The 15,819-nt window shown below is 30.1% G+C and overlaps 1 protein-coding gene and 1 long non-coding RNA gene across 3 annotated transcripts; one reads left to right on the top strand and one right to left on the bottom strand.

The window, feature by feature from the left end:
• Positions 1-110: 110 nt before the first annotated feature.
• LOC133320085 (uncharacterized) lies at positions 111-1,263 on the bottom strand. The gene is made up of 3 exons (XR_009753542.1): positions 1,004-1,263; positions 570-642; positions 111-385 (listed from the first exon to the last, which is right to left on the bottom strand). It is a non-coding gene; the product is annotated as an uncharacterized LOC133320085 (long non-coding RNA).
• Positions 1,264-1,991: 728 nt separating this feature from the next.
• On the top strand, positions 1,992-11,511 carry LOC116768758 (chymotrypsin-like elastase family member 2A). Of its 2 annotated transcripts, XM_061526045.1 has the most exons (10): positions 1,992-2,320; positions 5,842-6,023; positions 6,091-6,319; positions 6,600-6,709; positions 9,476-9,649; positions 9,726-9,957; positions 10,062-10,171; positions 10,482-10,649; positions 10,922-11,078; positions 11,239-11,511. In XM_061526045.1, exons 2-10 carry the CDS (start codon positions 5,901-5,903, stop codon positions 11,472-11,474), a joined length of 1,539 nt encoding a protein of 512 aa, XP_061382029.1. In that variant the 5' UTR covers positions 1,992-2,320; positions 5,842-5,900; the 3' UTR covers positions 11,475-11,511. The 2 variants fall into 2 exon arrangements, with proteins under 2 accessions (XP_061382029.1, XP_032515455.2); XM_032659564.2 differs by lacking the exons at positions 1,992-2,320; positions 5,842-6,023; positions 6,091-6,319; positions 6,600-6,709 and adding an exon at positions 8,895-9,266.
• The last annotated feature ends 4,308 nt before the right edge of the window (positions 11,512-15,819 follow it).

The following is a 15,819-nucleotide window of genomic DNA, read 5'->3' as shown; positions in this document are numbered from 1 at the left end:
GTTGGTTGCAAAACCTTCAACTGATGTCATGTTGCGATGGCAAGCAACGGTATAATATAAAAAGTAAAAAATGTCAAGCCACATCAAAGGTCTGGAAATGAGACAAGACTGAGAGGTTAAAAGATGTATATTATATGTGGTTTGTAATTAAGACAATATTGTATTGTTTCAATTTCTCCCATCCAGTAAAAAAATATGCTAAAGGCGAAACGAGACGAAACTTCTCAGCATCCCATGGATTCACTGTGCGGGTGCCGGGTCCATAGCGGTGTAAGGAGAGGCACTTCAATGGCGCCTGGAATTTACGAACCAGTTGTAGGTTTACCTCATCTCCACCGTTCAAGATACTCTGTTCTCTAACTCTCTATTTATTATTGTCGTTGATCTGTAATGGTCATTTTCTTGCGGAGTTAATATATACTAAACCTTGTTTCCTTTTTGGTTTTTACATTTAATAATCCAAATACTCTGCTAGTATTAGAACTTTTGTTTATTTTGTTTGTTTATAAATTACTCAAACTTATAATACTTTTAATCTTAAACAATAACTTTAATTATTAGCAACGTACCCTGTGTTTTTCTAATATTTAACTAAAAATATATACGTAAACTTTCGTAACTTCCTCATCTTAAAAGATTTCACTAAAAAGCAAAGATTTCATCTTATCAATTTAAAAAGAAAAATCCGATCAAATTAGAACTTGTCCAGTAAAATGATAAAACTTTATAAAATTTAAAAGAAGTAATCATAGGACAAAAAAGCCTGACGTCCTTTTGGAACAGAGCTAATATTCTTAAGCTGCTAGACTAGAGAGCTGCGAGAGCACAGAAATACACGCACATACACTCAGGTATATACAAAAACACACACACACACACACACAGGACACCGATGTTAAATAAAAGCACCCCTGAAAATGACTTAAGTATAACTAGCGACCTTATCGCTAGAAGCGATTGCTCGGAGGTGTTCATAAAAAAAAATATCAATAATAAACCAAACCTGGTACTAAATTAATTTGTTCACTATATTATTAACTAACGTTATCTTTAAGTTCACAATTTAACACAGTAGCTACATACATATTGTAATGAAAGTCTTTAATTAGACAAGAAATATACCAGCAGAATGTCTCACTCCTAGTGCTTAAACTTAGCGACATTTCGTGTGCTGAAGCAATGTTGTCTAGATCTGACCTTCCACACTTGACGTAATATACCTGGATAGGTAAATAGTACACATGAAATTCTAACGACGCAATAATATTGTGAATATAAAATAATTTACATTACGAAGTAGGAAATTATACAAGAAAGATATACCTTGTCTTTGAAAGATGATTGTGAAGAAGATTCTCTCAGAGATGAAGGTATAAATTTCAAAATGTTCAGCTTACACTTCAAGAGGAAAAAGTTTGTTATATTAAAGCATATCTTTACTTTATACGATACTCTATATTACTCCCTCTCGATATTATATGAAATTTGTTGTTCAATATACGCTTTTTATAGATTTTGAATCACAACTTCTTTTGCAGTGCTAAAAATGAAGTATAATTCGAGTGGATTCCAAATTTTGGTTATAGTTTGTATAAAATAATTATCTTGACCTTTGTCCTAGAATAACTTTAGCGGATTGGGAATGAACGGAGGCTGATCTATTCTAAGTTCTAAAATACGGCATTGCTGCGAAAAATTTTCGAATCAACATGGACTTCAAAATTACTCGCTTTTTGACCTCGAGTAAATGGATACTTTAATAAAAATTAAGTTTTCTCAAAATTCTAATTAATAAATCTAATAGATTTAAAAAAAAGATAGAAAAAAAATAATAATAATATTTAAAAAAAATACTCTCTGTCGGAGCCAATTGATGGCAATTTTCATTTCGTTTCTTGCATACAGGCAATGTTCAATATTATATAGCTGTGTATATATTCAAGTTACACAGTTGAAATCTTGTTTTCACAGATCAAATACGTAAGTACCATTATACGTGACATTAAATGTTCAAGATGAAAATTTAGTCGTAAACCTAAAACCAGCAGAAGGTTTCCAACGCTGTTTTAATATACAATATTTAGTACAAATTGTTAAACAAGTGGAATAAGTGCTGTGACATGAAAATAAAAGGGATATTCATATTAATAATATTCTCATCATGCGTGGTTAAAGTTAAAAATATACCAGGTCATGCGATCCCGATGCACCGGGAGTATTTCTGTAAGGACAACAATGAAATATATTCAACCCTTATTCCCACTGTGGACTACTTTAGTGTGTCAGAATACAACTAGATACGAGCGGCGCAATAACAGTAGTAAGTGTTATCTATAAAAATTAATTTCCTCTGAATTCTCATTAAATATAATCTTTGTATAACTTTGTACTTTAATCAAAATGAATAAAACAATGGCGTCTGAATATAAGTTAAATAATAAAATAACAGGAAGTTTTTACGACAAAAACATTTCTGTTCGCGTCTTAGCGAGAATCTTTGATTACATTAACATAACACGTTTAAAGACGTTCTGTATCTAAAAATTGATGTTTGTGTTAGCTGATGGCAGCGAGGGGGAGCCACAAGCGGATTTGGATTTGTTGCCATTAGATTGTTGTCACTTAAGGCCGAAATTTGTATGCGTCGCGGTCAACTCGATCTATGCTGATGTTATATAAGGGCTTTTAAGTCTTAAGATTCTAGTTAAGCCGAAATTAAAATCTGTTAGACCACATGCAATCAAATATAATCCGTAGCTTTTTATGCTCGGATGCTTATAAAACATCTCTAACTGTAGAAATTTTGATACTTATTTAATATTTAGGTATGAGGAATTATTTCAGCATTTAGATTAAATGGAAAAACACAAGCGAAGCTGAAACACAAATATCGTTTTATGATAATGTATGTAACTGTAGACGAGTAAGTCTTTGCAATGTTTTCCCTTAATATATTAAATTCCCTTGATTTAAAATTAATTAAGTTATATATATATATATATTATGTTACACGTGGCAAACGAGTAGACGGCCTACTTGGTGGGCAATAGCTACAGTCGCCCATGGAGATGTTGCGGATGCGTTGCCAACCTAGCTAGTTTTTTAAGAAATAGGGAAGGGTGGAGTAAAAGAATGTAAGGAAAAGGGAAAAGACAACCGGCTCTCTCATTCATCGGACGAAACGCAGCCAAAAATTTAATGTATATAAATTAAAATATGTACAGCTTAAACTATAAAATGTCGTGTCGTTGTCGCAACCTCTGTTAGTAAAGGTTACCAAAGAAAAATAACCTCAGTTGTTAACAGAGACAACAGACCCCTATTACGAGGGCGATTCAAGTTTATACCCGACGGGAATTTTTAGGAGAAAGAATTATTATTCAGAAAAATTCTGCGGGTCTAATCAAGGTTGTACCTAAATAAACGCGTTGAGCTGAAAGAATTTAATCTTGTTTATCGTTTAAAGCTTTTACTTTTTATTTTAGAGACGTTAATGACTATTTGGTCACCATTTTTCATTACTTCTTGGAGTTTTCTGATTTAAATTATTCTTTTATTTTTGATTTTGGTTAGATCTTTTCAAATATTTACCTTTTTAAAGTACCATCTTCTTACTAATTGGAGCGATCGTTTTGGCACCTCACATGTTTTACCTGATAATAAGAAAAAAATATCTTTAAATAAATAATGGAAGGATTAAAATTATTGATTTATTTAAAGATATTTTCATTAAAGTAAGTTTCAATTCCTGATCGCTTATTTTTTCTAATTATATATCGTCAGTGAGCTATATATTATTATAATATTATATATTCTAACTATATGTAATCATATGGTTCACTAACGGACTCACTAGGAATAAGTTTGTCGTAAATTTGTACGGGTAGAATTTGGAGCGAGAGAGCCAAATCTCTCAACAACGTACTAAAAGACTAGGGCCTGTCCAGAACTAATATCAATTCATTCTTAGAACGTACTTCGAAAGCAGCCCTCGTAGGTTCTTTTTAAATTTGTTTAGGAAGAGAGAGAAGCTTGGACGGTGGAGATGAGCGTTTAACGCAAGTTAGATAGGAGACCCTTAAACATACACTTGAGTCGCAAGTCCCACGCACTGTTGAAGCTTCTCTCCCTGCAATGCGATGGACCCGGCATTCAATTGAATGCTGAGAAGTTTCACCTCTCCATCATTGTTTAATTTAAGAACATCTTAAATACGTAAAATTCGTAATGAGTTTTTAAGAAAATTAATTAAATATGTATTTATTTTTAACACGCTTTTATTAGCTTGGGTTGAATGTGTGTATGTTACGGAATCTTTAAGCTTAATATTCACCGGTTTCTAAAAGTCTGAATAATTGGAACTTTGCACACGTATCAAGGACCGATGACAATGCAATAATTTGATAACAGTTTTCCGTCATCCTTATTAAGGGCGGCCAGGATTAATGAATTCTTTTATGGATCCTCTGTAGTGAAGTGAGATATATAGGTAGAGCTCGTGCGCGCTCTGCGCATGTCTGCAGTTAAATAATAGTAAAAAAAAAACTAAAAAAGCACGCTTTAATAGCTAAATGAACTAAAAATAGAAAATAATTTTCAATTACAAAGAAATTATATTACAGTAGTAGAAGGTCAAATGATCATTCATAGTCAATCAGCTCAAAATAAAATTAACAGAATAATTTAATTCAGAGTAAAAAGCGCGCATGCGGCGTGAATTTGACTACATTTCATATTTTTCCTCTCACAGATAGTTGCCAGCAGAATGATTGTAACATTCAATATCAAGCACTCCACGGTTTTTACTCTCTTAATGACTTTTGCAATTACAATGTATTATAAACTAAACCCATAACAACAAACATACAACTTAAATAGTTTTTACTAAATCATTATCTGTGTTAGAATTATAAATGGCATATCGGAGCTTATATTTACTATGTGTATAATATAATATAATATAATATAATATAATATAATATAATATAATATAATATAATATAATATAATATAATATAATATAATATAATATAATAATATAATATAATATAATATAATATAATATAATATAATATAATATAATATAATATAATATAATATAATATAATATAATATAATATAATATAATATAATATAATATAATATAATATAATATAATATAATATAATATAATATAATATAATATAATATAATATAAATATAATATAATATAATATAATATAATATAATATAATATAATATAATATAATATAATATAATATAATATAATATAATATAATATAATATAATATAATATAATATAATATAATATAATATAATATAATATAATATAATATAATATAATATAATATAATATAATATAATATAATATAATATAATATAATATATTATAATATAATATAATATAATATAATATAATATAATATAATATAATATAATATAATATAATATAATATAATATAATATAATATAATATATATAATATAATATAATATATATAATATAATATAATATAATATAATATAATATAATATAATATAATATAATATAATATAATATAATATAATATAATATAATATAATATAATATAATATATCACGTAAAAGCCATCTTTATTGCGCAAAAACAATTTTAATATGTTTAATAAATTTAAAGCTTTGATCACATCTATTACCCTAATAAATTGTTCTGGTATGATGCTATTTACAATTTAATGAGATTACTTGCGTATACTACATGAATTATTGACATTTGTTTGCTTTCATTGTGAGAAATTTATAGTAATATTAATGTTATTTATGTGAAAAAAGAATTTTATAACATTTATTGTGTTATTTTAAGGGAAATGAAGTAGAAGTAATTACAATAGAACATGACACAATCAATAATGTTCCAAGTACATGGTATTGAAGGAAGTAAAATGGTTGTCTTTCAAAGTTATAGGGAAATTGGCACCTCACCACGCTCCTTACATAATTAGTTTAAAAATAAATGATGTCGAAAACTGCTACGAGCCTCATCGAGTAAGTGAATGCATAGCATGCACGTGTACAAAAACGACACCGTTATGAGTCTGTTACTTTTTTTCAGACGTATTTCAGTTTATTTGAATCCCTTGGAGTGACAAAGTTTTTTGAGGCACCTGATCAATTGTGTGGACGACGAAAAATAGATAGAAAGTACACTGATCTTATAGTGAATGGCTCTCCCACAAAGTATGGTGACTGGCCGTGGCACGCCGCTATATATCGCTATCGCAAGGCTTCTCTTAAATACATATGTGGGGGTACGCTCATCACCAAAGTTCTAGTCTTAACAGGTGTGTATAGAAACCGCATACATACATTAAACTCTATAATAACCAATGGAAATCTCTTAGTCTTCTAAAAGCGGAACGCTCTTTAGAATGTTATGACGTCGCTCAAATTCACTATTTACATTTTTAAACATACATTATGATTATTCGTCCACAAGAAACTTTACATCTTTGTAACAAAACGTAGCTATATCTAATTAAAATTGTTTCATTTACAGACATTTTGAAAGCAGAAAAATATACACACTAATAAATAATTGATATATCTAAACAAATTCAATAGCAGCTCACTGCGCCACAATAAGGGGAGAAACGGTCATTTCGGAAAGCCTTGGCGTTGTACTCGGCAAATATACGCTATACTCCAACGATATAGCCGTACAATCAAAAGAGGTAAATAATTTATCATTAGTAATGAAAATAACTATTAAATCTCATAAATAAATTAGTCGGGTTATAACGGATCCGTTCTACCGAAAGAGTAATATTTCTAAAAACTATTTAAAAACACTTCACCTATTTCAGGTATTCCAAGTTATAGTACACGATGCTTATAATCATAACACCCATGCTAACGATATAGCTCAGCTAATGTTACGGACACAAGCAACGTCCAACAACTTAGTTCAACCAGCCTGCTTGTGGTTTGACGGAGTTTATGATCAAATTGGCACTCACAAGCTCACAGGGACGATATGAAAAATATAAGACACAATTGCATTACGAAGAGATGTTTGATTATCATACAGTGAGTTGTAAATCTTAAGACTTTCGGGAATTCAATTATTAATTTTATGTGTATTATTTGAATGATACATTGACATTTCCGATGACCATGGACTGGATGTTGTATTTACCTTAAAAGTAAAATTGTTCTTGTTTCGTACATATCAATAAATTCCAGAAGAACTATATTAAATGTCAATGAGTTATGATAGTTAAGTATTAAATTACTTTAGGTTGTTGGTTGGGGGTTCGATGGTAATGAAGAACTAACATCAGAACTCCATGAAAGTTTGATACCCGGCGTGGATGATAGTACATGTATTAAAAAAGAGCCCATCTTTTATTCTACAATGTTAGATGGCAAAAAATTCTGTGCAGGTTACAGTAATGGTACGTGGAGAATAATATGACATTACTTTTTCAAAAAATATAATACTCCCAAAAAATATATAAAAATATAATACAAAAAATATAAAAATATAATACAGTTTGTTTATATATAAAAATATAATACGCGTAATTAATTATTCACATTTTAGGAACATCTGCCTGCAACGGGGACAGTGGAGGTGGATTTTTAGTATTTTTGAATGATGAGAAACTTGATGAGCCTCTTAGTTACCCGGTTGACTGTACCAAAGTACCAGGAGCTTGGTATATAAAAGGAATCGGTTCGACCTCATTGGCCCGAAAAGACGCAGCGGTATGCGAACCAAAAGCTTACGCTGTGTTCACAGATGTTTCCAAACACTTAGATTGGATTAAAAACCAAATGACCTTTGATTACAGCCTCTGATAATTAAGTTCCTACATCACTAATGTCATTTCTACCACTAGAAGCAGCTTCCTGCAATTCAATGTAAAGTGTACAAGTATTGTGTTACCGTTATAATATAAATACAATTTCTAAGTTACTAAATTATTTTCTATTTTGTAATTTTTGTGACGATAAACCAATTTGACAACATGCTTATAAAATTATATAAATATATTTTGATAACATGCCATTGGATACAAACAGATGTACGGGTAATGCTATCAGATTTTTTTCCCCAAAAATTGTTTCAAGCTGATTTCTGTATTTACGAAAAATTAAAATAAAAAATGTCTGGATGCATTGCAAAACAGTTATTGTACAATACGAGTTTACTCTTAACGTCTCATAAATTTCTTTTAATTTCAGAAAACGCCACGATATTTAAATTATTGAATATTAAATATTTAAACGTTTAACGTGAAGTTTTTATAATATTTTTCCCTTGATTATATTTCAAGCAATGTAGAAATTATTAATAAATTATTAATTATGTTTCTAAAATTTATATACATGAGAGTGTGCGAAGTCTTTTCAAGATTTTACGCTCTTGTTAATATTAAAGAAGTCAAAATCAAGAAAAAATAAATACTCCCACATGTTCCTAAAATATAATATAATTTAGAAACACAATAAAAATTATCTTATCAGCTCGTTATTCTCATCGAAAAATCATTCTATGCCAGTTCTTATTGTAAGAGTCATTCAAAGGCTGAAATGGGGAAACATTTTAAAACCCCCAAAATAACGATAAAGCATGTTAGGTTTGGGTCTTTTACATTAGTACTAAAATAAAAAACGCAAAACAAATAAATGCGTCTGTTTTCAATTATAATTAGCATATAAAAATCACTTCCAATCAGACAGGCATTAAAATTAAGAATGTTTTAATGTTAGTTGTTTACGAAGTATCATTGTATATATGCATACTATTTTATATCGTGACGTCACCCTCGCGATAAGTAGCTTCTTCAACTTCATTACGGATATGTTAAACTTGTTTGAAATATCGCTTTTTATATATTAGCGTGATCCGCATGACCTTCATACGATATAAGTCAACGATGGTCAGTTCGAGCTGCGACTAGACAATTTAAAATCTTTGAGTGTTGTGTTTAAATTAAATAAATATTTTATTACATATTAAATTGTTACATAATGAAGAAAAAAGTTATTTTGTTAATAACTTTAGTTCTAAAATTTACCGTGTGTGCGAAAGCTGTGTGGACGAATGTCGGATCGGCGTATTTCTCAGTAAGACTGTGTAAGGATTCAAACGAAATCTCAGCATCATATGAGTCCGACCAGCCTCCCGAACTTGAAAACGCCTATGACGTTCATGTTTCTATATTATTTCCAAAATATACAACAGTGTACATAAAGTTAGACTCCGAAGGCAGTATTAAGTTGGTAAGACTTTTTCCTACGTAGTCCAATTGGCATGCTAGGCAACTACTGATAAATAAATATTATTAGCTTCAGTACCATATCTTCATTTGCGTGTGTATTTTTTTTGAAATAGTCGTACTTTTAATGAAAGTAATTCTTTCTGTTTTGATTATCCAATTATAAAGGAGATGAATTCTTTAACTTATGTCTCTTTTATAAATTTGTTACAGGCGGAAAAAACATATGCAAGAATATATCCCTATGACAATAATGAATTTTCAATTCGTTTTTTTGCTGAACATGATGGTTTGGGTTTCAAAGTCCATGGAAAAAAAATAGGAGTTGTTCCATATATTACTAGTTTGACAATTAATTCTCAAGAATATTGTTCAAAACCAGCCCTGGTAAGATAACCATCTAATTGTATGACAAATTTTTATATATAAATTCATAATTATAAAACAATCAAAATATACTTAGGGATTTCTTGATGGATATGTGTCGGGATATAAAGACTATGCAGAAAGTGAAAATCGTAAGTTAGAAGGGAACTGTGGTAGACGTAAAGTATCGCACACAGAATTAATAGTCAATGGATCTCCCACTAAACCCGGTGACTGGCCCTGGCACACCGCAATATATAGACTGGATAGATCACAAATCAAATATATTTGCGGAGGAACACTTATTTCTAAATATTTTGTATTAACAGGTACTTTAATAATTTTGCATTAATTTCAGTTGATTACCCACGCAGTAAATATTCTTCAAGGTTCTAATATATTTAAAGCTATTGATGTAACTTTTTTTATTTAGCTGCACACTGCACATCAATAAGAGGAGTTGCGCTTCTACCCGAAGTGTTAAGTGTTGTTCTTGGTAAATACAACTTAATTGGTGGGGATTTAGCTTCGGAAGAAAGAGAAGTAAGTGAAATCGGAAGTGTAAAAGAACGTTAACAAAATTTTATATACAAAGAGTGTCTTAAGAACTAAACTGTATAAAGTGCATACAAATGTTGTTAAGGTTTTGTTGTTAAACAATTCCCCATCATTTTTTTTAAATAGCGACTTTTTTCACTAACTATCTGTCTTATAGCATATATCAGACTATTTAAAAAATACATTTTATCTGACAGATAAAGGGAGTTAGACAAAAATTCACCGTTTAGCCTACCTAAATTCTTTGACTAACATCCTTGTTTACTTCCTGATGTTATTATTGTTTTGTTTTTAGATTCATCAGATAATTGTTCACGAGCAATACGACAAAAGATCGTTGGACAACGACATTGCATTGCTGAAATTAAAAACCGAAGCAGTATTTACTGACTATATTCAACCAGCTTGCTTGTGGTACAGCAAAGCTTCGGAAAAATTCTCCGGTCGTGAGATAATTGGCAAAGTAAACTATAATATTTTTTTTTGTTTTATTTCGCCGTGATGTTTTTTATTGTATTTGTATATGTACAAAACATAAGAAACTACAAACAATAACAATTTATTTTCAATACTTAAATCATCACTTCATTTAATGTATGGTGTATAAAGGAAACATTCCATACAGTTTTATAATAGTTGTAGATAACCTTGTAGTATCTAGGATAAAGTCATAATTAGTAAATATGCAGTTGTGGTATACGGCTCACTAATCATTATTTTACATATCTATTCCAGGTCGTTGGATGGGGTTTTGATAATACCGATAACTTAGCGCTCAAGCTCCGACAAGCTAGTGTCCCGTTAGTTTCAGATGTTGTTTGTATCAAAAGTAATGCTGTTTTCTATTCAAAGGTGCTCAATGGCAATAAATTTTGTGGTGGAAATCACAATGGTCAGTAATAAAATTCATACTAGTTCATTGTATTTAAAACTATAACTATAGACCTAAAAACGTATACTTTAAACTATACGTAAAAAAACGTTGAACTTGGACTCGCCTATGTTTACGATAAATATTAGGTATTACAATCCTTTTAATTTTAACATTGAAGGTACTTCGGCATGTAATGGTGATAGCGGTGGAGCTTTCCAAGTGTTTATTCCTGATGATGCACAGGATCAAAGTGTGAACGCGTCAGGAGCTTGGCACGTCCGAGGAATCGTGTCGCAGACGATATCAAGATTTGACGTGCCGATATGTGATCCCCACCAATACGTTGTGTTCACGGATGTAGAAAAGTATAGATCTTGGATCGATAAGCATTTAGAGATAAATAATGAAATGTAAAATATTAAAAAAAATATAATGATTATAATTGTTCCAAGGACTTGAGTTATTAATTCCGATAATTTTCATTCCTAAAGATTCAAATCAACACTTAGTCGACACTATAGTTACGTAAATTTAAAACTTTATCTAAATCTTAAATTAAAACTACAACGCCTTTCGGATTAATGAATGAAGAAACGAAATAAACTTCTGTCACTCGATATAAATTTATCAGTATAAAAAAACAAAATCGGATTTATAATAACCTAAGTTGATATGCAGTTTTACCTTAAGACAGGATCCTCTTGAGATTTGTTTAGTATCCTCTTAGTTTTTTGATGGAAATAAATTATAAGAAGTTGTTGGTATTCATATGAAATAAAGGTAATAAAAAATTAAAAGGCCTGAAAAGGCTCTAACAAAATCCGGGCTGGCCACAGAGTACTATAGAAAGACAATAGACTCATTCCGAGGTTTTGCATCATTACCGCTGCGTTGCGTCACAATGGCGTTAATTGCCGTTAAACGGGTCAAATGCATTTGTGTTCATCGTAAATAAGTTAAATGAGAAATAAAAGTGAAGTTTGATCGAGTGTGATTAATTCTGAATCTATAAAATTAAATTAATATTTGAGGCCGTTTCGTTACATTCAAAAAACTCTAAATATGATACGATGATTGATGAAACTATTTCACTTTAAAAATATGAAATAAAATTAGGAAAGTACTTCGATATTACTTAATATACTACGGTTATTTTTTTCTAGACGTTGGTATCCTGGTTCATCTGATTGGTCATAAATAAATACATTTAATTGTTTAAGGAAAATACGTGCACAAAGTCGCTGCATCACCCACAGTCAAACAGTACAATGATAAAAATTACATATAAAAAAATGGATATGAAATGAGGTAATAACCTTAACCTTTAATATATAACCCAAAGAAGCGAGCGGGTTTCTCGTGCATTCTGTTTATAGCACATATCCACTGCTGCATCCAAATAATCCACTATCGTGCTTTCAAACCTACAACTTTCAGCTCTTAGTGATGCAAGTTGCTAAAACGACTTTTAATGTAGAGAAGAAGTTTGTCTATTATATGAAGTGTTGTAAAGAATAATTAATCCATAACCTAACTATAAATTAACTTTTTTAAAACACATATTTCATTTTTACGAGAACTTCCCGAGCTTTGTTTATCTCGCAAACAAATAAACGAAACTGCTTTTGAGCAAAAAACTTAGCAACGATGATCTTGAAATAATGTAAGATATAAATTGTATTTTTGTTTATACTTAAAGCATTAAACTTTTAGAACGTACTTATTCCGAGTATTTTAGACTGAAGCAGCCATAAACAGGCGTTACATTTGGAGGACATTCTACGTTAAAACGAACTTAATATAGATAGCATGGAAAGAAACATATTCTGTCAATAGCCTGCACCAAAAATTATTTAGGTTTTCTTACAAAATCTTTACGTTTCATCTTAATGGACACGTTTATATTGTGTCAGTGCGATCTCAATATTAAATTTATATTTTCTTAAAATTAAGGCAAATTTGAGTTTATATTCAAATACCAAATAAATGTATAGTCAAAATTTCGGATATGCGAAAATCACTGTTGTTATAGCCAGGGAGCCAAGTTTCGTAGAAGTTCTTCTGTTTAGTATATTGGGAGTGGCTAGTGAAGGAAAAATCTATGAGAAAAGCAGGTGGCACCATACAAATCACATCTGCTTTGGTCATACCGGTTAAAGAGATGCTGGGAACTACCTCTTAGCTTTGTAGGGTTAGTTCAGATAAAATGGAATATGTATCATGGCTTGATCAGTCTGTGGCCCTTTGAAGATCTTTTACTCACTTTTCATACGCTCCATGCACCTCGTGGCCTCCAATACCTGGTCATACATCCTTGAGGTTAGACGGGAGAGTTGAGACGAGATGATGGCAAATAAATATAGTGACCTTACCAACTGAGGTAAGTACCATCTCTCGCATGACTATTTTTTGTCAGAAGTCGAAAAAAAGTTTACCCACTAATATTTCAGACTTGTAGCAGGTTGACCCGTGAAATAGGATATTCTGGTAGAGCCAACCAACTAACTAATGGTTTGTAATCTGAAACATCCTGTTTTATCACTCCGTGTTGACTATACAATATAAAGTCATGGTTTTTATTACAACTTTTTAAAGTGTTTATTTATTGGGATAACGAGAATTTTGAAAACTTTTTTTTTCTAACGTTGGAGAAAACATTGAGAATTTCATACAAGATTTCTCAGAAATTGTAATTGAGTTTGAAACTACGTCAATTTATATCTGTGTAATTCTATTGAAATACAAAAAAAAAAAAAGTTTGATATTGTAATACGATTCTCCTATATAAAGTACAATATTCTATTGACACATTAAATGTAAACAATACAAAAGAATTCATTTAAGACTTTTTGGTCTTAGTCCATTATTTTGGCAAAGCAAGAAATTGCTCCACTAATGCATCTATTGTCTATTTTTTACTGTCCACTACCATCGGCCGACATTTTGTTTTGAGATAATGCGAAACTCCCGCAGAAGTTAAGGGTTCTTTAACTAGATCGTAGACATCAATTTTATTACTTTTTCTATATTTATGAATTAATACGTCATAATAATTATGATTTAAACTCCTAAATGATAGCTATAAAAGATTATACACAATTAATATTATATTGTAATTGAGGTAAATAAATAAATGGCAAAATATGAATAAATCACGGTAAATAAATAAATGATATGCAAATGTTTTTTGTTTCATAAGGCATTTGAAAACTGTAGTGGATAAAAAATAACAAAGTACATTTTACATCCAAAGTGTTCAGATATTCATGAATACAAATAAATGTATAAATCCAAATTCTCGTATTGAAATGAATGCGGTCTAAACCAATCCTACAGCAATGACGGGTCAATGAAAAAACCGTCTGCGACTGTGGTTCGTTTTCTGTTTGCTCCTCTTTGAGTGTTTTCATTCAATTCTCTTTTAGGTTCCAACCTTGTCTCTAATTGTTCTATGTCCGACCGGATTATTGTTTTACCCCTTTGACATTTTCCATTTTATATTCGATAATTGTTTCTTTATTGTATTTTTGATGTATAGGAGATGGTTTGTAATTTATAGAACAATCAATTTAAGTTTTTATTCACACGATAAAAAAATTTAAAATGATTAATGCTCGGGATAGAGATATCAAGGTTTATTTAGGCACTTTGATAATAATTTGAACCAACTGAAATTAATTTATGGAGTTCTCTATTTTTTTTATCTCTTTTTTTCAATAGGACAAAGAATTGATTTTGATGTTTTTTTTTTCTTATCAACAAACGTTATTTTGATTCAATCATATTAGTAATTTCTAAAGGTGAAAGGAGGAGCACATTAAGTTTAAAGTGTTAATTTTTTCTTTCCCAGTATTAGCTAATGGTTTCTAAATTAGCTCCACGTGAAGGAAAATATTATCCGCTTAAATTGTTATCCTATTTTAAAGTCAGAGTTTGCAAGCATTTTTTTAAAATTTTAAACATTACTATACCATGATTGACTTTAAAATCTCATACATAGATTTTTGTGTAGTAAAAAAAAGTATTTTTTCCTTTTTTAAGTGACCTATATGAATCATATTATCTATTTGAAATTTAAAATTTTATTTTTATGGTGTTAAAAAAATTATATAGACCAGTGAAAAGTGCCTGGACGGTTAAGAGGTAAAGATAAAGTTTTAAATAGATCACGAGCCCTGATGAACTTTGTAAAGAAAAAAAAAATGTAAAAGCTTAAGTATCAAAATTACTTTTTTAGGAAAGTTTTTCAAGTTGAGGAAAGAAATTTACTTTTCACTAAGAATTTTGTGTCTTAGCCACACCTGGATAACAACCACACATACAGAGATCTAGTTCGTGAATGGCGGAAAAGTGTAAAACAGAAATAAAGGAGTAATTAAATAACTGTTGAGTAAAAAGTTTTGCCTTCAATAACAAGTTTAGTCTGTTGGGTTTTCGAGTAACGTGATCTTATAAAGCACTTAGACAAATTCAGAATAAGGATTAAAGTGATAATGAAAACTAATAAGTATAATGTTAAGTAAGAAAGGATTTTAGTGTACATGTGTATAATGTATGTTTGTACGTCAATAGAAGCTTATGAAAAACATTTACATTCAAATAAAGATAACTTCAAAATATCAGCTTTAAAATGAAGAAACAAATTAATGCCTTTGCAAATAAGCGAACACCAACAGCCCTCGAGATATTAATAATTTACTTTGATCTTGTGTAAAGCTGGAAGCTCTACCACATGTGTTAAAATAATCTTCTAAACCAG

The sequence above is a fragment of the Danaus plexippus genome, chromosome 4 (genome assembly GCF_018135715.1).
Source record: "Danaus plexippus chromosome 4, MEX_DaPlex, whole genome shotgun sequence".
Taxonomy (NCBI): Eukaryota; Metazoa; Arthropoda; class Insecta; order Lepidoptera; family Nymphalidae; genus Danaus; species Danaus plexippus.
The sequence above is the reverse complement of the archived record's forward strand: the minus strand, read 5'-3'. Positions and strand labels throughout refer to the sequence as shown.